Below are 21357 nucleotides of genomic sequence, written 5' to 3' on the forward strand. Positions count from 1 at the left end.
GAATTTTTGTAGCAATGTGATTTAGTATCAGGTAGAATGATTTAGTGAATTTTGTCAAGTTCTGCACAGATAAATACTGAGGCACAAACCTTAATCTAAGATATACTGATGTGTTTGTCCGGTATGAGCTATGAAATATTTTTCCATTCTTTGAAGATATATATGTATATACATGTGTGTGTGCATGGTATATAAATGTATATATATATATATATATGTATATGATATATGTGTCTGTCTGTCCTGTAACTCCCTGTATAGACCAGGCTGACCTCAAAATCAGAGACCTCTGCCTCCTGAGTGCTAGGATTAACAGCGTGTTTTACTATACCTGGCTTCCTTTGAAGAATTTTGAAGCCATGGAAAAAGACCTTTTACTTACCCCACTCAGCAAAACCAAGACAAGATGATCTCAGGTGACAAAACTCTGAAGCTACAGCTTGATTTAAAACCCTGCCCTGGCTTTCATTACGGTGCATTGCTAGAGCACTTTGGCTGAATGTGTAAATGAGAAGGAAACATGTAAATATATGCAAATACATGCATATGATGAAGCTGGGCTGGGATCCGCTGAAGGAAAAGATGGGCTTTATGAGGATGTAGACCTGAGAAAGAGCTTCAGGGGCCTGACTTCAGGATGTTGCTCCCCTGTTTCAGTAGCGTGAAACACTGCTTTTCTTTTTCTCTTGCAAGCAGACACCTTTTCATACTACATACATGTATGCACACACAGACACACCCACACATATACACACTGCTCCTTAGTAATTGCTGTGGAAATGCCAGGACTGGAGCACAGGGGGATTAGGTGCGGAGCAAAGTCACACTGGTCCCAGACAGTAACATCCTGCACCAGGCCGGTGAAGCCAGATGATGCTTGCTGGAGCCTACCTGCCTCCCAGTCGATGCTTGATGGTGGGTGTGGGAATAACGTGGTTTCCATCCTGTGCTTCGAGCCACCTCTCAGAAGTCCCACAGCTGTCACCCTGGTCAGGACTGTAGTAGTGTCTATGATTTGGGGGAAAATTCATCCCAGCGTCCCACTGTTCCCGCTTTTTCCTGCCGCGGATGATTTGAGCACTGAGACTTTGACCACCATCCCAGATCTTCAGCTCGTCTGGTACTTCTGTCCAACCCACTTCACTTCACAGTCAGAACTTTTCATGCCAGGCATGGTGGCTCACACCAGCGCTCGGGAGGTAGAGGCAGGTGGATCTCTGAGTTTCAGACCAGCTTGGTCTACTTTGTGAGTTCCAGGACAGCCAAGGCTACTTAGTGAGAGCCTATGTCAAAACAAACAAACAAACAAAAATCAACATTTTTAAATTTATAAGCAAGCAAGCAAGCACCTTTTCATATCCTGCTCCCACAGTCTCTATTGTAAACTTACTTTCTAAAAGCCATAAACTGTTAGTCATTTATGCTAACTATGTGGGTAGCATTATTTTCACAGCAAACTGGGCACCTTCTTAGATCTGCGCCTTCCATCTATGGTTTCTGATCGTGATATTAAACAGACAGTGCTATAGAGATTTTTTGCTCCCAACACGCCTTTCCTAAAAGGTGGCACTGGCTTGAGAAGAGAACCCAGTTGTTTGAGTTAAGCGCTATGATCTTACGTTTCTTTTGTAGAGGTCCAGGTGATTTGGTGAAATAAAACCCAGTCAAAAAGAAGAATTCCATCAAGGAGACCACTTGGCAGACAGGAATCGCTAGAGCAGTGGTTCTCAACCTTCCTAACATGGTGATCTTCTCATACAGTTCCTCATGTCGTGGTGACCTCCAGCTATAACATTATTGCTACTCCATAGCCATAATTTTGCTATTGTTGGGAATCATAATGTAAACATCTGATATGCAGGGTATCTGATATGAGACCCCCAAAAGGAGTTGCAACCCCACCGGTTGAGAACCTCTGCCCTAGACCTTCCGGCGTTAATAATTTAGGAACTCTGAGAACAAAATAAGTGTTTCTAGCTATAATACTTTTCCGGCATTAGAAGGTTAAGATGTATGCAGCTGTCGTGTTTTCACATTTGGGAGCATTAGGGATGACTGAAAGATGCAGGAAGAGATCACCAAATCAATAATTGCTGAATGCAAGGATTTAATTATTCGAACGATCCAAGGCTTCCAGCTAGTGAGAAATTAAAAACAGCCAAACAATCAGAATAGATGAGTATCCGTGTAGAGAAACAGAGCAGTGGGGAATTTGTAGCGGAAATTCTATAAGCTTGGAAATCCAGGACTCTAAGATATTTGTTTCTCATGTGATGAGCAATATGTACTCATTACATAATAGAAAAATCAGAGAAATAGGAAAGCATTAGAAATGTCTGTGATCCTCTAGGAGAGACAATAGATAGCAATCATGCCCTTGGTACAAATCCTTGAAAATGCTGTGCTAGGTTGTTTTGTTTTGTTTTGTTTTGGGTCACCTTGACACATTAGAGTCATCTGAGAAGAGGGGACTTCAACTGATAACATACCCTCATAAGATTGGTATCCTCTTGGTTAAGGGTTTATGTGGGAGGATCCAGCCCATGGTCAGCAGTGTTCCCCTGGGTACGTGGTGCTGGCTTGTATAACGAGACAGACAGAATAAGTCAGGGGTGGGGGCAAACCAGTAAGCAGCACTCCTCTGTGGTCTCTACTTCAGCTCCTGCTTGAGTTACTGTCCTGAGGTCTCTTAGCGATGGATGGAGTGTAACCTGAGGTATAAGCCAAAAGAAACCCTTTTCTCTACAAGTTGTTTCTGGTCCTGGTCTATGACAGCAACAGAAATAAAACCAAGACACCTGTTCTATGTATGCTAGCTTTATACATGTGTATAATGCCATGAATTGGCTAACACTCTACACGATTATCTGTAGGTCAGCATAATTCAGTTAGTTTCTGCCCCGATTTCTCTTGGTGATAGGGATGTGTAAGCCAAATAAACCCTTTCCTCCACAAATTGCTTCTGACCTTGGTGTCTTTATCATAGCCACAAAAAGAAGTGACTGAATAGAGTCCTAGGTAGAGGGCTGGGTGATGCTGTAGTCAGGAAGGTGCTTGCTTGAGTTTGGTCCATAGAACCTACGTGAAAACAAAAAAGTCACAGTTCATGTTCTTGTAACCTCAGTACTGAAGAGACAGAGAGAGGCTGGTCTCTGGGGGTCACAGGTTCCAGGCCAATGACAGACACTGTCTCAAAAAACAAGATAGAAAGCCCCTGAGGAATGATACCAGAGGTACACACACACTACACATGCACACCACAAGCACAGACACATACACCACATACACATGCCACACACATACACACACCATACACACCACACACACACACCATACACACATACATACCACACACACACACATCACACATACATACCACACACATACAGACGTCCTCAGTAAAGGCAAGGCTAGTCATTCTAGGTGCCGTGATTTCATTCTGTTTGTCTACCTGAGTGTGAGGTTTGGCTCTGCGACTTTAAGGGACTCTGTGTGGAGACGGCTGGCGGTTCTGTGGAGGGAAAATACAGAAGGTTTATTTTGGGGAAATCATTAGATGAGTGTTTTGTAAGAGACTGATTGAAATTCTGTTAAGGAACTGCAGTTTATAATCCACAGAACTGTGCTGATACAAATAAGAGGATAATTTGCCCGATAAACACGGGCGTTAGGCTGGGCAGCTGGCTTGTGTGACTCACGCAACACAGCAGTGACCTTGAGAAAGTCCTCAACTGTGTCGCTGCCCTTAAAGTTGAGGTAAAGAATGCCAAAGGGGAGGGGGAGGAAAGAAAGCAAAACCAAAAACTAGCCCCATGTTTCCCTAAAATGTCTCAATTGTTTGTCTTCTTAAGGTCCCTATGGGACCTTCCACCAGTGCTCTTGGATGCAGAGGGGCACACATGGATAACTGAATTACTTTCTATTAATGGGCCGCCTTTCAATTCTTTCACTATTGGTCTCAGTCTATTTAATTAAGATTTTACATTAATTTTCACCGGATTAAATTAATCTTCTAAGAATTATTCCATTTTAATCTTTAAATCTAAGGAATAGTCACAACAAAATGACCCATTGAGTGCAGTCCCCAAGTTATGTTAGAACGAGCGCTAGCATCACCTGTGACGTTTTTACCTTTGCCTTCAAACGCCTGGCTTTCTTCCTCGAGACAGCGATTCTATGTCTTGAAGAGAATTTGATCACCTTGACTTGGGGCCTCCTTTGCTGTCTGTGATTCCCTTCCTCTCTTACACCCCACGTGTGGCATCCAGCACAGCAGCTACACTGATCCCACCATCAGTGATGGCTTCCGTCTGGCCACAGTCAGCATCTCCTTGTCCATCACTGTATTTCACCAGTGGCCCAGACGGCCTTCATCTTTTGCCTGGAATCATCATAATTGCAGCAGCAGCCTAACTGGTAGGTTGGGTCCCCTGTTGGCTTCTCATTCTCTACCTCATATCCAGTCCTCTTTTGAAAATTATAATGCAAATGGCATTAGGACTGCAGTCAAGGGTTAAACATATGGTGCTTCCTAGCAGCCATCCACGTAAAGACCGAGTAAGCCTCTCCCCAAGTGGCTGAGACCAGAAGTCATTCACATCCTGAACTTCGCGACATTTTCACATACATAATGAGATATCTTGGGGTGGAATGCCAGTCGACACAAGATTCATTTATGTCTTGTGTGCAGTGATTTCCTCAGGCCAGTTTTTGCAGGGCAGCTGCCTTTGGGCAGAGAACTCTGATGTGAAGGCTGATGGGCGTTCTCACCCGTGGTGGTTATACTGGGTTTCAGTGGATGTTGAATTTTGGAGCATTTCAGAGTTAGTGTTTGGGGGGTTAGGCATAGTTGACCAGTGTCAACTTCTTTAATTCTCGCAAGGATGGGAATAGAAGATGTCATTGCTATACCTGGTTTATATTTTTGGCTGTGAGCCTATCCATTAATGGCTGAGCCGGCTCTCTAGCCTGCTAACAGAGAAGCCGAGTTGGTACCTAAGCTGGTCTGTGGAGACAAGGCTCAGAAGGGTGCAGAATTGCAACCGTCTGAGTCTGTTCCCTTAGATGATTGGTCAGCTCTGCCTGGATGCCCCGCCATCGTCCCCTGACCCTTGCCGTAGTTAACGTCTGTCACTTTTTATTGGCTGGGCCTCTCCTCAAGCGATGTCCTGGCAGCCCTTCCAGTCTAACTAACCTCTTCCCACCCTGGCATCTGCCACCCTCTTTTCTATGTCCATCTCCCCCCTGGGATATAAGCTCCATGAGAAGATACCGGCCTTTGAACCTCTCAGCAAAGTGCGTAGTGTAATATTTGTTGCACAAACGAATGAGCATTGACTCTTGTAATAAAAAACAAAATAAATTTAAAAAATGCTGGGCAGTGGTGGTGGCACATGCCTTTAATCCCAGCACTCGGGAGGCAGAGGCACGTGGATCTCCGTGAGTTCGAGACCAGCCTGGTCTACAAGAGCTAGTTCCAGAACAAGCTCCAAAGCTACAGAGAAACCCTGTCCCATAAAACCAATAAATAAATAAACAGATAAATAAAAACAAAATAGCTGATTTTTTTTAAAGTAATGAATTATCCCTGTCATCACAGAGTTGAATTTATGTTTCAGAGGAAGTCGGTGTTTCTTGTCACATAAACCCTGGGTAATTTACAACTCTGACTATCTTTATGGTTAGTAGTGTACTCACAATCTGTTTCCCTATAAATCTTCAGTCTTTTGCTCTCAATCTGATGAACTTTGGCAACCCCACGTGTGATGGATAATCTTGTTTGTCAACTTAATACCCCTTGGAAGAGGAGCCTCAGCTGGGGGATTCCTCCATCAGGTTGTCCTGCAGGCACATCTGTGTGGCCTTTCTTCATGGATGAAAGAGGGCCCAGTGCATGGTGGGCAGCACCATCTCTGGGTAGCTAAGCCTGGGCTCTACCAGAAAGCTGACTGAACAGGCCAGAAAGTTCCTTTGGGATCTCGGCTTCAGATTGTGCCTCGAGGTTCCTACGTTGGTTTCTCTCAATAATGGACCTGGGAGCCAAATGAACCCTTCCCTTCCCCAGTTGCTTCTGGTCGGTCTCTTGTCACAGCAGTAGAGAAGACAACTGGGACAATGTTCATCCATGTGACAAATCGCCTGTCGAGAGAGGCACAGAGTCTTAGAACTTCCTCTAACTCCTCACTGGTCCTCACCCTCCATAGGTAGCCTCAGTTCTTCAGGTCACTAGAGGTTTGCAAATGGGGTCACACGACAGCGTGAGTATACTTTGGGTCCTGACTCCTTTGCTCTAGATAACATCTTTTAGGTTAATCTCTACTGTTGCATGAAAGGGCGGTTCATTTTCTTCTCTGGTATTTTTTATTTGTCTCCCAGATTAAACCTAGGGTCTTTTATGAGCTAGTAAATGCTATAAAACTGAGCTATACCCCAGTGTTCCTGCCTTCCCTCCTTCCCTCCCTCTTCTCCTTTGTAAAGGTTTGGAGACAGGCCTCACCACAGCCCAGGCCGGCCTGGACAGTGTGGTGCTTCTGTTTCATCCTCCTGAGTAGCTCTTCCGGTTCTGCCCCTGTTCAGTGCCTATTAGATTCAGGACACCAGTGTTCAAAGGTCACAATCTAAGCAATGGTGGGAATATCCCATCTCATCTCCTGAGGTTGGATCCCTGAGGAGGAACACAGTCTACTCGCTGACTTTTCTGTGTAGCTCTCAAATCCCCATGAGTCAACAGTGAAGGGCTGGAAAGTGTGGTGATGTTGAAGAAGAGCCGGCGGCGTCGGCGAGGAGGGACTGACTGTCTTAGCACTCCAGTCCTACAGGCCAAAGCCGTTGTTGCCTTGGCCAACAGTTCAGTTTTTATTCTTGTCTTAGCTTATAGACAGCTGTTTCAGATCATGAAATATTGCCCTCAGTGAAATGGGACATATTGCTAAAGAATGTCAACATGAGAGATGTAAACAATTTTGCTTCATTGAACGGTCCTCTGAACTTGGAAGGTGAGTGATGAGGCCATTCTTGGGTGCCTGCACCAAGACAAACCAGAAGAATATCAGAGGAGAGCGAAGAGCGTATTTGGAGTGGCGAGCGAAAGGTCCTCCAGCTCATGCCGTGAGAGGGACATTGGGTCTGTCACTCTGGAAATAGCGCAGCGTCAAGTAGCCAGCGGAGGGGAGTTGCCCAAATGTGTGTTGGGGGAATAAAAGGCTGACAAGTAGCCCTGTATTTGTAGAATAGGAAGAATTAATCAATGAGTTCAAAGGTAAAGAGGGAATGAAACCCAGATTAGCTTCAGTGTTAAGTCAAAAAGAGACAAGTGAACTATCGGGAGTCAGCAGCGTGTTCAGGAAACACACAGTTGGCGGCAACGCCCCAGGGACTCCAGGCCACGCCTTAGTAGCCCGGGTCCTCACAGCTGTGTTTGGTTGTCTCTAGCGCCTGGCTTGTCTCCTGCACTTCGAGGAGCCAGCATTGTCTCCCCTGGAGGATGAGCCAGGATACTAGGGTTCATCTTTCAATTTATGATGTTGAGTCAGAGGGAAAAACAAGGATTGTGAGAGCATGTGTTAGGATTCTGGCAATGGGAGGCGAATGAGAAATAGTCGATTGACTCAAACAACTGGAGTTCGTTTGGAAACTCCCTGTCTCTTAGGAAAAGAAACATATAATCCTACTTAGAAATTCCTGGTATGATCACGGATGGAAGATTGGCTCTTTTTTTTTTTATCAAGCCCCTTAATTTAAAAGTACATAATCCAAAGATAACTTATCAGTAAGCTATTATTATAACACATTCTTATTTTATTAATTTTCCCAGAGTGAACCATAATTATACACTCAACACAACAGATTTACATTTTTCCATTGGCTACTAAAACATACTGGAAATCTCCCATGGTGGCAGTTCTCTGTCGAGCGGCCTTCCATGGGGTAGCTGGCCGGCTGTCGCTGACTGCTGGACTGTGGATGAGCCTCTGTGGTGGGCCCGATGGAAGTCAGGGGTTACTGGGGCTGAGGGCCCCAGCAGGTGTTACATGTCTCCTCAGTCAGGGAGAAACTCACCGTGTTTTTCTTTCCATAGGCTCATGCCAAAATCTGGCATCTCTACAACACCTCCTTCCGCCCCGCTCAGGGAGGCCAGGTGTCCATTGCCTTGAGTTCCCACTGGATCAGTCCTAGAAGAATGACCGACCACAACATCAGAGAGTGCCAGAGGTCTCTCGATTTTGTGCTAGGCTGGTTTGCCAAACCCATATTTATCGACGGCGACTACCCAGAGAGCATGAGGAGCAACCTCTCCTCACTTCTGCCTGAGTTTACTGAGTCCGAGAAGAGCTTTGTCAGGGGAACTGCTGACTTTTTTGCTCTTTCCTTTGGACCAACATTGAGTTTTCAACTTCTGGACCCTCACATGAAGTTCCGACAATTGGAATCTCCCAGCCTGAGGCAGCTTCTGTCTTGGATAGATCTGGAATATAACCACCCTCAAATATTTATTGTGGAAAATGGTTGGTTTGTCTCAGGGACCACCAAGAGAGATGATGCCAAATACATGTATTACCTCAAGAAGTTTATAATGGAAACCCTAAAAGGTAGGTTTTCAAGTAGAATTCCCATTTCCTGCCAAAACTCAGCACCCTCTACACACACACACACACACACCACACATCATACACACAGTACCACACACACACACACACCATACATCATACACACACAACACCACACATGCACATACACACATCACACATCATATACACACAGCACCACATACACACACCACACATCATATACATACAGCATCACACACACACATACACACACAAAACAACATATATATACAGCACCACACACACACACAACCACCACACATACACACCACACATCATATATACACAGCACCACACAGATACACACCACACATCATACACATACAGCATCACACAGCACCACACACAACACATCATATACACACACATTGCACATCATATGCATAATATTACGCACACTACACACATTACACACATACCACACATCATACGTACACACATATATACATACTCACCACACAATATAACACACACACAGCATACACACATACTACACTTACACACACACACCTTTAAGACTATCTGAAAAATGTAGATATATAAATTTTGTTGCAATGTGGATAATTTGGGCAGTAGCAAGAATATCTTTATGTAACACTTCTCTCATTTGGGCCCTTCAGAAACTTAAAAATTAATTTTCAAAGTTCCATAAAAGGAATTTTGATAATTTGTTGATAAAGCAGCAAAACAGGATTAATATTTAAAATTGGTCAACTCACAGTTTCTCTTCTACATTGTTAGGTTATAAAATACAATATTACAAATCTCGGGCTGTGTAGCTCTTTGTACATGTTTCTAGTTCATTTGTTTAAGCTGAATAAAATGCTTTTTCTTCAACTTTTTTATTCTTTGAAATCTCCACACATTTATACAATGTATATTGGTCATTTATAACCACCACTGTCTCCCTCCTTCAATAATAAAGCACTTTTTAAAGCATGAAGAATATTGATATGATCTGGGTAAGTTAGAAGACTGAGAGTTAAAGACTAGAGAAGTGAGTCAGATATAGTGGATGCGCCTGGCATCCCAAGGCCCTTGGTTCCATCCACGGGGCGGGAATGAAAAGAAGACACAAGTCACAATGCTTGGTGCCCCGGGTAGGGAGAACAAGATATCCCAGAGCCTCTGGGATTGAGAAACTGTCTGCTACTGCGGAGGTAAAAGTGTCTATAAAGATCCTGATTGGTAGACTTATCTAGATTTGATGAGAGCCTTTTGTGAACAGGAAAAAAAATTGTTTACCAAACAAGAAAAAATATGCCTGGTGTATTTCTTCCTTTTGATTTTTTTTTTTAGATTTTACTTATTTTTATTTTATGTGTGTGAATGTTTGCTTGCATGTGTGTACTGCACCACATGCATTCAATGCCCACAGAAGGGGACATCAGATCCCTTGAGACTGGAGACACAGCCGTGAGCCACCATGTGGGTGCTGGCAACCAAACCTGGGTCTTCTGAAAGAACAGTCAGTGCTTTTAATCACTGAGCCACCCCTCCAGCCCTTTGCCTTGTTTCTTTAAGTGGAAAAGTCACACGAACCCTGTGGAGGATGACATTGCTCTTGTCCTCTCTTCCCTCTGCAGCCATCAGGCTGGATGGGGTCGACGTCATTGGGTACACTGCCTGGTCCCTCATGGATGGTTTCGAGTGGCACAGGGGCTACAGCATCCGACGTGGACTCTTCTATGTCGACTTTCTGAGTCAGGACAAGGAGCTGTTGCCGAAGTCTTCGGCCTTGTTCTACCAGAAGCTGATAGAGAACAATGGCTTCCCTCCTTTACCTGAAAATCAACCCCTAGAAGGGACATTCCCTTGTGGCTTTGCTTGGGGAGTTGTTGACAACTACGTTCAAGTAAGTCAGCTAATGAAGCCCATCGGCAGTGTCAGTAAGCCTCTTGCCAGTGGGTAGCACATCCTTACCAGGCTCTTGCCATGGCACAGGGTCTGGAGTTTGAGGCAAAGTGGGTTCCCTAGTGAGCAGGTGAAACACATAGTCCAGAATGCTTCCTTCGTCAAACATCTTCCAATCTTCATTTTGCACTTTTCAGTAGGTCCAAAAACATAAGATCTGCTAAGGCAATACAACGATAAGATACCTTCCTCTAGTGTTATAGTTGAAATCCCTGTTTAAGAAGTCAAGGTTTTCATAAAGAAGACACAACACGGAAATACAGAGCGCTTCAGGGAAGCCGCCGAGAATGAGCCATAAACGTCCCAGTTCAGGCTCATGGGAAACACCTCAAGGGAGCAAAGCAGCGCTTCAGTGGCTTATTGACAGCATAGGGATGCTCCTAAATGACCACTTAGTATTGATTATCAACTCTGTAGCTAGTCCTCTTAACTGTTTTCCATTTCCCCAACTTTAAAGGGACTTGTTTCTTACGGTTTGACTGAATACTTTCTGTACACATGTCCTGATTGCCTATTGTATATAAAACCTTGTATGCGTTTCCGGGTCGCCCTAGAGATCAAGACAGAAGTTTGGTGTCTGTAGTCAGATCTCGAGATTTAGCATGTTGGATTCTTTTAGCCAAGTGGTTCCCAACCTTTCTGACACTCTGCGACCCTTTAATACAATCTCTCACGTTGTGGTGACTCCCAGCCATAAAATTATTTTTGTTGCTACGTCATAACTGCAATCTTGCTACTGTTATGAACTGTAATGTACATATCTATGTTTTCTGGTGGTCTTCTCTGCCTTTTCCCTGTGAAAGGGCTACTGGACCCCGCCCCCCAAGGTTCTCTACTCACAGGTTGAGACTTGCTCCTCTAGCCACTTCAAGGTCCTACAAGAAGAAACATCTGGAAGAATGCATCGGCCCAAGGAGAGGCTTTCTTACTGGAATAGATCTTTGCCTTCTAATAGACATCAAAATTCTTTCTTTTGCTAGAAAGCACATAGTGTATCCTTGATGCATTTCTGTCCCTGCTGCTGTACATGTTCTTTTGGCTTTGAGACTGTGTAGCTTATTCTAGAGGTGATTTTGGATGTAACCCCCCCCACCTTACCCCCAGGAGACAACCAGACAACGACTGGAGCTGCACCATGAACCTGGAATAGTTCTGCAGGGCTTCTTGTTAAGGCTCTTGCTTTCCAGCTTGGTGCTATTGGCAGCTAGCTGAAGAGAGGTCTTTAGGTCACAGAGGACATGTCCTAGAAGAGGTGGTAGGACCTCCGCCATGTCCTCTTCCTGTTTTTCCCCACTTAACCACGGCATGAGCAGTTTGCCTTACTCTCTGCCCCTCACTGTGGTGCCCAAACAATGAGGTCTGTTGATTATGGACTGGGAGGTCAAAAGTCATGAGCCCTAATCAGCCTTGACTATTTAACTCAGTTCTCTCAGACTTGCTAGAATTGATGGTATGCTGGCTGGCTGACACCACAGGGATGTATGGGGTATGTGTGTAGACAGCCATGGCAGTATCATCCTGCTCAGGGTGGGACTTCCTGATCCATCTCCCTGTCTCTCTCCCTCAGTACAAGGCCATCTGGAACATTCTATCCTACTTTGTCAGAATCTACAGTGAAACTTAAGTAGGTTCTAAGATAGCAGAAATGGGAATGTTGAAGGAGGACGAGGAGAAGAAGCTAGAGGCTTCCCACAACCCCCGCGTTCTTGCCTTTGTTGGAGCCCAATCGATTAGATGGTTCCTGTCTTGGTTCTGTCTCAGGAGAGGTCCTTCCTGGCTATGTCCCTGTCCTGGAGATTCATACACACTATCTCTCATTGTGGCTGGAGTCTGGCAAGTGACAAGTAAAAAGATTCAGGTTTGCATCTGTGCCAGGAGGCAGGGCTGTGTGGGGAAGCCACCCTCCTCCCACCCTGTTCCCTGGGGCAGGGCTGCATCTTCACTTGAGGATCTAATAAACAGTGAGTAGAGCTAGGCATGTGCTCTATGTTCTTGAAAGGGAAGGGCAACCCCAATCAGAACCAGAAATGAGGAGAGAATGTCTTTTTTACCTTGGAAACACTGTTTTGTTGTTGTTGTTGTTGTTGTTGTTGTTGTTTATTTATTTTGCACTACCTTGCATCCGCTGGGCCCTGTTACTGAGTCACAGGTCCCAGCTCTTTGCGCCCTAGGTCAGGATCTTATCTTAGATCAAACATGCAGTGGTCCCAAACCCCTCTCTCAGGTTGTACTGTCCTTTGAGATCACCCACACTCAGGGTGTCTGCCCCTCTTCATGTTCAAGCCCCACTGTGTCCTCTGTGGACCCAACTTAAAGTCCCCCTCAATGCTGCTGCAGTTTTGAGTGCTCTGGAAGCTCCCTGGTGAAAACAGGGCTACAGCCATCATTGGCTTCTGTCTACCCTACTGCTGGCTCTCCCCATGTTGTCAGTGCTCCCCCAAGACAACTCACTGGCTGACAAAGACAAAAGGAGTTCTTGGTTCTCTCAGGACGAGCTGGGGTGTCTTTTTGACAAGCAATGTTCAGCACTTCTATGACGTCGAAATGATTTTTTTTAGAATATTTTTATTAATTCCTTGAGAATTTTATACAGTGTATTTGGTTCATATTTGCCTCGTACTAACCTCCTAACCTCTTCCAGATCCATCCATACTTCCCCAAAGCCTAAATGTCACATCCTTCCCTGTCTTGAAATAGATATGGACCCTGATTTGTACCCTTGTGATCCTGGTGCAGGATCATCCGTTGGAACATGGTCGGCCTACCAGAAGTTACATCTTTGAAGAAAAATAACTTTCTCTCACCTAGAAGCCATCATCTACCCATAGCCCCTCAGGAGTGGGAGCTTTTTAAATTTTATGCTGATATGTTGCCTGGCTTGATTCTGGGAAGACAACCACAGCTGCTGTGGGCTCCTTGAGTGTAGGGACCCAGAGCAGCTGGCAGATGCTGCTGGTCTCTAACCCTCCTCAACCTCTGCTCTTGCGATCCTTTCTACCCTTCTTAGCGGGTCCCCGAGTTTCTGCACCAAGAAACTTTGAGAAGTGATTTTTAAACCACAAAAGTTTCTCTTTTTCTTCCTGCCTAATTCTCCAAACTCAAGAGCGGAGGCAAACATTTCGCCCACATGACTTTTAAAATAACCTAGCTACATAAGACCTGTTAGAAGTTTGCTGGTGGGTGTATTCGCAGGGCGGCTTTGCTTAGACCCAGTGTCCCAGCTCGTGGGCTCGTCAGCTCATTGCCACGGATGCACTTAGTTAACAGAGATGAGACAGGTTACATACAGCATGGAGCTTTGTTGTCCACCCCGTGAGGAGAAACTTTCATCAGTAACAAATCAAATGCATGTTTTGTACCCATCCCTCCTCAAAGATTATGTGTATGTGTATGTGTGTGTGTGTGTATAAATATATGTACACACATAAATATATACACACATATATATTACTTTTTAGTAAAACCTAAGTTAATGAATTGCAGTAAGTTAGATGGATTTTTGCCTACACACTCATTTCTAAGTGGCCCATACTTTGGAGAGTGGAGTCCATCACCCAAAATCTTGTCATGGTCTTTCATATTTGTTTTTAGTTAGACTGAATAGAAACTATTATTCTGGGATGATTCTGGGAGAGAAGCTATGAATTTAGCCCATTCAGAGCTGAATAAAAATAATCCAAAAAAGTTGTCTCAAACTCTGAAGACTTGAGCCGCAAAACAGCACGCAAGCGGATATTTTGTCTTGTGGAGCTGAGACTTGGAAGCATTTGTGGGAGTTCGGCGGAGGAAGGGAACCTCTGACGCCTTCACTCAGCATCGGGAAACGCGGGTGGGTGAGCCAAAGATCCGATTTCCAGAAAGGCAGTTTCCCTCAGCAGGGTGACTCTCCTTTGTCAACAAGGTGCTGGCCCCGCCCCGTCCCGCCCCGCCCCGCCCTGCCCCTCGGAGATCACCTCCCTGACACCATATGATAGAACTTCCTCTACAGATTCAAGACCAGGGTTCATAGACTCCCTGCTCTTATAGACAGGTCAGATGAGGGCTCCTGTCCTCAGAGGATTATTTCTGAGCAAAATCCAGCTTAGGTTGGGTGGCCTGTGTCAGGGGGATTTTCCTTTCTGGGCAAGCCACAGGTTTTATGATGTTGCTCTCCCACTTGGCCTACTTTTCCTAGAGACTATTTTCGATTTGGAGGCTTACATATTTCATGGTTATTGTTAATGCTGCTACCAAAAAAAAAAAATTTAGGAAACTCAAAACCTAAAACTACTTAGAAATTACCCCCTGTGTCTATAATTCCAGTTCTTTGCAAACTTTCAGACTTTTTAATCATTATGTTATCTAAGTTTTTTTGTTGTCTCTCAGGCCAACGAAAGGCAGTGGTTACACATCTGCACCCGGAACGAGCCTCAATACAGAGCATAGTTTCAACAAGCACAGTTTAGCGTTACTTCGTTTCTTGACTTTAAACTACTCGTAAGCAATTTTTCCTCTTTTCCTATTTTTTTTTAACACTTTTTTTTTGTTTGTCTCTAAAAAGTAGTCTTAGGTCTGGAGACATGACTCAGTGGTTAGGAGCTCTGGCTGCTTGTGCAGAGGACTCTGATTTGATTCCCAGAATCTACATGACCGCTTCCAACCTGCCTAACTCCAGTTCCAGGAAATCCTATGCCCTCTTCTGACCACTATGGACACTGCATGCATGTGGTGCACAGACACACATGCAGGCAAACACCATACACATAAAATAAAAAATAAGTATGTCTTTAAAAATAAACAAAAAGCAGTCTTATACCATTAGTGGCATCTGATAGTAAAAGCAAAACATTCATGCTAGTTGCAGGGGCACATACCTATAATCGCAGCATTCAAGAGGCTGAGGCAGGTGAGACTAGCCTGGGCTACATAAAAATTTTTAATTAAAATAAAATAATTATTTTATTTTAAGCAGAAAAATTCTCTGTTTGTAGTCTACAGACTTCCCGTATATAGAAATCATTAGTGTCTGTTTTCTGAAGTGACAAAATCCAGCTTAAAAACATAACTTAATGTAAAAGTTTGAATTAGCAAGAACTACAGGTAATATCCATATGCATTAAAAAAAAGGGAGGGGGAGTAATGTTTTTTTCTCCTGAACAACAGTTTAAGCGATTGGCGGGATGAGGAGCCTAAGTGTGCACCTCTTGCTCGCTAACGCTGTTGAAATTACTGCCTGAGTTTTTGCCGGTCTGCCCCGGAAGCTAACTGTGCTTGGCTCTTTGTAGGTGGACACTACTCTTTCTCAGTTTACCGACCCGAACATCTACCTGTGGGATGTCCATCGCAGTAAGAGGCTTATTAAAGTAGACGGGCTTGTAGCCAAGAAGAGAAAACCCTACTGTGTCGATTTCTCTGCCATCCGGCCTCAGATAGCCTTACTTCAAGAAATGCATGTCACCCACTTTCGCTTCTCACTGGACTGGGCACTGATCCTGCCTCTGGGTAACCAGACCCAAGTGAATCGCACGGTTCTGCATTTCTACCGCTGCGTGATCAGCGAGCTGGTGCACGCCAACATCACTCCGGTGGTGGCCCTGTGGCAACCAGCAGCCCAGCACCAAGGCCTGCCACACGCACTGGCCAAACACGGGGCCTGGGAAAACCCACACACAGCCCTGGCATTTGCAGACTATGCGAACCTGTGCTTTACAGAGCTGGGCCACAGGGTCAAATTCTGGATCACTGTAAACGAACCCAACACACGGAACATGACCTACCGTGCCGGCCATCACCTCCTGAAAGCGCATGCCTTGGCTTGGCGCCTGTACGACGAGAAGTTTAGGGCGGCTCAGAAAGGCAAAATATCCATTGCCTTGCAGGCCGACTGGATCGAACCAGCTTGCCCTTTCTCTCAAAAGGACAAAGAAGTGGCCGAGAGAGTTTTGGAATTTGATATTGGCTGGCTGGCAGAGCCTATTTTTGGCTCCGGAGATTATCCACGAGTGATGAGAGACTGGTTGAACCAAAAGAACAATTTCCTTTTGCCCTATTTCACTGAAGACGAGGCAAAGCTAATCAGGGGTTCCTTTGACTTCCTGGCACTGAGCCATTACACCACCATCCTCGTAGACTGGGAAAGGGAGGACCCCATAAAATACAACGATTACCTGGAGGTACAGGAGATGACTGACATCACGTGGCTCAACTCTCCCAGTCAGGTGGCTGTGGTGCCTTGGGGGCTGCGCAAGGTGCTCAATTGGCTGAGGTTCAAGTATGGAGACCTCCCCATGTATGTGACAGCCAATGGCATAGATGATGATCCGCACGCCGAGCAGGACGTGCTGAGGATGTACTATGTCGAGAACTATGTGAACGAGGCCCTGAAAGGTGAGCTGCCTTTGCCCCCAATCCCAGAAATGCCATCCCCATCAGAGCGTGTGGTTCCTGATGAAGAGGGGAACACTGCCCGTCCTCAAGTAGAGCTAAAGACAGCATCTCCCCTGTGGTGGAAAGAGCATAGGGGAAAAGTGGAGACAGAGTCTCCAGCCCCACTCTGAGTTAATTAATAAAGCCTAACTTCAGAGGATCCCCTCCCTCCCTCCCTCCCTCCCTCCCTCCCTCCCTCCCTCCCTCCCTCCCTCCTTTCCTCCCTCCCTCCCTCCTTCCCTCCCTCCCTGTCTGCCTGTCTTTCTTTCTCTCTGTTTCTTTAGCTTTTCTTTTAAATTATTTTCCTGTCCTATTTTTTAAAATGAATTGTTGTGTGAGCATACACAATAAGGAGCTCCTTAGGACATTTTGGTTCATATGGGTGGTGTCGTTGTAGAGCGCTTTCATTCACTTCCCTCTTCCTCCATCACCCCCCCCCCCCCCATCTCTTGATAGTCCCCCTGGTTCTGCAGATTATCCCAGGCCTTCTTATCACACTGAAACCTTTTAAATTGTTTGCTTTTGTATGAGTGCTGTGATTGTATCATTTATGTTCCCCTTCCCTTTCTAACTCCTTCTATGTTCCCTACTCCCTCTCAAATTCTATGACTTTTTCTTTGTTATTGTTACTTACACACACACACATACAACCAAGTCCATTTAATGTTGCTGGTATGTACATGTATGTACTGCTGGTCACTTGGAATTGGATTTATCAGGCAGCTTCTTGGGGAGAGATCAATACCCCAGTAGCCATTGATTACCTGCAGCTCTTTAGAGGTGGGGCCTTGTGAGACTTCGCCCATCCAAGTTGGCGTGTCGACTAGTGGTGTTATTGTTCAGGTCTTACCTAAGCAGCCCTATTATTGAGAATTCATGGGTACAGCTTTCCTGTCGTGTCTAGAAATGTTCACGGGGTGCTTGACCTCAATTAATGCATCCACAGGGCAATGCCTACACCTAAAGCCGTGGGAAAATCACAGAAGAGGGGGCAGAAAGACTGTAAAGGCCAAAGTACCAGGACCCCTCTTGCCTCATATATGTACATGTGTGTGTGTGTGTGTGTGTGTGTTCTGCACATGTAAGGAAATTGCTCTCCTTTGCTCCTTTCTCTCCATTACTCTCGTGTTCTCCCATCTCCTCAATTTAGATTCTTCCAGTCCTCATAACCCTGTGACTGCTTTCATGTCCTCTGTGTGTGTGTATGCATCTGTGTGTATCACATATGAGCCATAAGAGAAAATGTGAGATGCTTGTCTGGGTCTCAGCTATTTCATTTAACGTAATGATCTCTGCTGCATCAATTTTCCTGCAAATGACATCCTTTCACGCCTCATGATTGAACAAAATCCCACCATGTGCATGTGCCACAATTCCTTTGTCCTTTATCTGTTGGCAAATATCTCATACTTATTGTGAACGATGCAGCTGCTCCCACAGCCATCTTATCTGCTTGATGTATTAAAAAATAAACCAAGCATAGGTTTGGTTGTGCAAAACCAGCTCTGTAGTGTCTTTCCATATTGTCTTGATATTTGCCAATTTGTTCTGTAAAGCCTTCTCCAGTGAAGTCTGAAGTTTATTGAACGGTATTGAGGCTTTTCGTTATCCACCAAAGCGGTGTAAAAAGACTGAGTTGTGTATAAAATATTTCAGTAAATCCTCTCCTGCCCTTTGTCTCCCTAGCCTACGTGTTGGATGGAATCAACCTTTGTGGCTACTTTGCTTATTCACTTAGTGATCGCTCGGCTCCGAAGTTTGGCTTTTATCGTTACGCTGCGAATCAGTTTGAGCCCAAGCCATCTCTGAGACATTATAGGAAAATTATCGACGACAATGGCTTCCTGGGTTCCGAAACGCAGGGAAGGCTTTGTCCAGAGGAATACGCCCTGTGCACCGAATGCAGCTTTTTTCGCACCCGGAAGTCTTTACTCGTCTTCATCGCGTTTCTCGTCTTTGTTTTTATTATTTCTCTCGCTCTTATTTTTTACTACTCCAAGAAAGGCAAGAGAAATTATATCTAGTGTGAATGCCTTCTGGCTGTTTGCTTTGGGATCATTAAGCACACGCCATCAGCTGCCAGCCATTTGTATCTCTCCGTGTCGTGAAGTCACATCACACACATTTGGATTCCAGAAAGCCTTTTTGTCACAGATGGCAGAGGTTTTGTAATGGGTACTGGTAACTGTAAAATATTGGTAAGATGGATAGTTCCTGGATTTGCCCTCGTTGGGGTCAATTAGACAACTGCACTTGCCACAGTTTGTACAGAACCCCTGTACGGAAGGAAGGAAACTTGGCAGCATAAGGAAACATAACAGCACCAACTGGGCCGAAGTTTGAAGAAGAACAACGTCAGGAACACAGAGAAAAATGTATCCGTGTCCGGTTTTAAATTTCGCATGTTTTCAGAAGTAGCAATCTCTCAATTGCCTTGTTAATACCTAACAGCTGTGACTTTACCTGCTCCACATTCACAAGGCAACGACGGAAGAATTTATAGCAGGGATGGGCAAGAGACCCTGGGCTCGAACAGTCCGTTTGAGAGCGCTCTTTTTTATCAAATGCTGCTAATATTTTAACTTATGAACACACTTAGAGAGCACATTATGGAAACTTACATTTTTGTGAATGTTTTTGAGGTGCTCTCTAAACCCCAGATCCTTGAGGGCTCTCTCTTACTGCCTCTCCTTTGAGAGTCTGCATGTTGGAGATTGATTTTTTTTTTTCCTGGTAAATGTTCACAAAATATAAAGATGAGTCTTGAGCTGCTGGCCTCTTTGGGGGAACCGACTGTGGAATGCAGCGCACGGCGACGGTCCTAGGAAGAAGAAAGGAGGGATTTTTTTCTTCTTTTTTTTTTTAAATGAGCACATGAGTGTCTTGATTAAACATCCTTTTGTCTTCAAGCAGACCTTGGAATGAATGAAATGACCTTTCCCACGTGAAGAAAGATGAACTCTCACCCGACTTGTGAGCAATGACTGTTGCATTCTGAGAATACGCTGTCAATGCTTCGACACAATCATTTCCAAACTCGATGGTAGATGCAAGAGCAATCGGGTGTGAACACACTGGGAACCTGTCTGCGGTCGCCGAGAGTCACTATGTGCTTCTGCACCTGTGAATGGACTTTGAACCTGTCCCACTTGGAGCTCTGACACCAACCACGCTACTGACTTCTATCCAAAGGGCTACCTGGGTCTTCTCCTTCCACACCTGCTACCCTGAGTCTTACTGAGTCCACAGGAGATGTTTCCTTGCTATACCTGAGTGGTCTTAGAGATAAGCTGATACCAGACGGGCAAGATAAGCCAGCCAAAGCAGGCATAGCTACCTGTGCTGACACTGGGTCTTACTTCATCTTGTGATATGGTATGGTTTTCCTCATGAGCAATCAGCTTTTGCTGTGGTGTTCTTTATACAATTGGACTTGTTATTGAAACCAAATGCTATAGAACCAATAGTTTATTTTATGTCTCTATTTTTCTTGATTACAGAGTAATATATATTAATTGTAAAGAGTTAAAAGACAAAAACTGTATGTAAAGAAAAAGATCACCTCTAATATAATACAAAGACACTACTGACAGTTCCTACGTGTTGTATTTTATGTAGTCAGATCCTATTATACACAGGTACACATCTTCTTTATTCATTTTTATTGAATAATTTTTTGGTCATTAGGCCTCAAGAACAAAATTTTAATAGCTTTGGAAAATATTGTTAGAATAGCTGAAAACTGTTTTATTTGTCGAGCCAATTTCCCATTAATTAGTTCAATAATAAATATCATTTAAAAATAATTTTCTTGCTGCATCATTTACTCTATTCCTTGAATGTAAAGAAAAGTAATTCTGTTTCTTGATGAAGCATTATAATCAATCTTTGTGCATCTTTACCTTCTATCATAAACATGTGCCGGTAGATTGTTAGTGGATTTTTTTTATTTTTTTTTTTATTTTTTTTTTAAATTTATTTTTTATTATGTATACAATATTCTGTCTGTGTGTACGCCTGCAGGCCAGAAGAGGGCACCAGACCCCATTACAGATGGTTGTGAGCCACCATGTGGTTGCTGGGAATTGAACTCAGGACCTTTGGAAGAGCAGGCAATGCTCTTAACCTCTGAGCCATCTCTCCAGCCCTAGTGGATTTTTTTTAATGAAATTTTTGGTCAGGCATGATGACTTGTGCTTATAATCTAGTATGTGAAAGGCCAGAAAGGCTGAGGCGGGAGGATGACTGGGAGGTCATGGTCAGCCTGGGTTACAGAGTAAGACTCCGTTTTTTTAAAAAAAAAATGTAATAAACTTACCAAGCAGTAATAGCTCCCACCTTTAATCCAGCACTTGGGAGGCAGAGGCAGGTGGATCTCTGTGAGTTCGAGGCCAGCCTGGTCTACAAGACCAGTTCCAGGACAGCAAGGACT

General features: G+C 44.5%; 1 protein-coding gene across 1 annotated transcript in view; it reads left to right on the forward strand.

Annotated features, from left to right (window-relative positions):
• The window catches only part of Kl (klotho), a 40016-nt gene extending 19285 nt beyond the window's left edge, over window positions 1–20731 (forward strand). Inside the window, exons 2-5 of the mRNA XM_048419268.3 lie at window positions 8078–8588; window positions 10193–10461; window positions 15785–16886; window positions 18612–20731. Coding sequence (XP_048275225.3) covers window positions 8078–8588; window positions 10193–10461; window positions 15785–16886; window positions 18612–18949 — 2220 coding nt within the window. The 3' untranslated portion in view covers window positions 18950–20731. The remainder of the gene's footprint in view (window positions 1–8077; window positions 8589–10192; window positions 10462–15784; window positions 16887–18611) is intronic.
• The last annotated feature ends 626 nt before the right edge of the window (window positions 20732–21357 follow it).

Source organism: Myodes glareolus, chromosome 2, assembly GCF_982192425.1.
Source record: "Myodes glareolus chromosome 2, mMyoGla1.1, whole genome shotgun sequence".
Lineage (NCBI taxonomy): Eukaryota > Metazoa > Chordata > Mammalia > Rodentia > Cricetidae > Myodes > Myodes glareolus.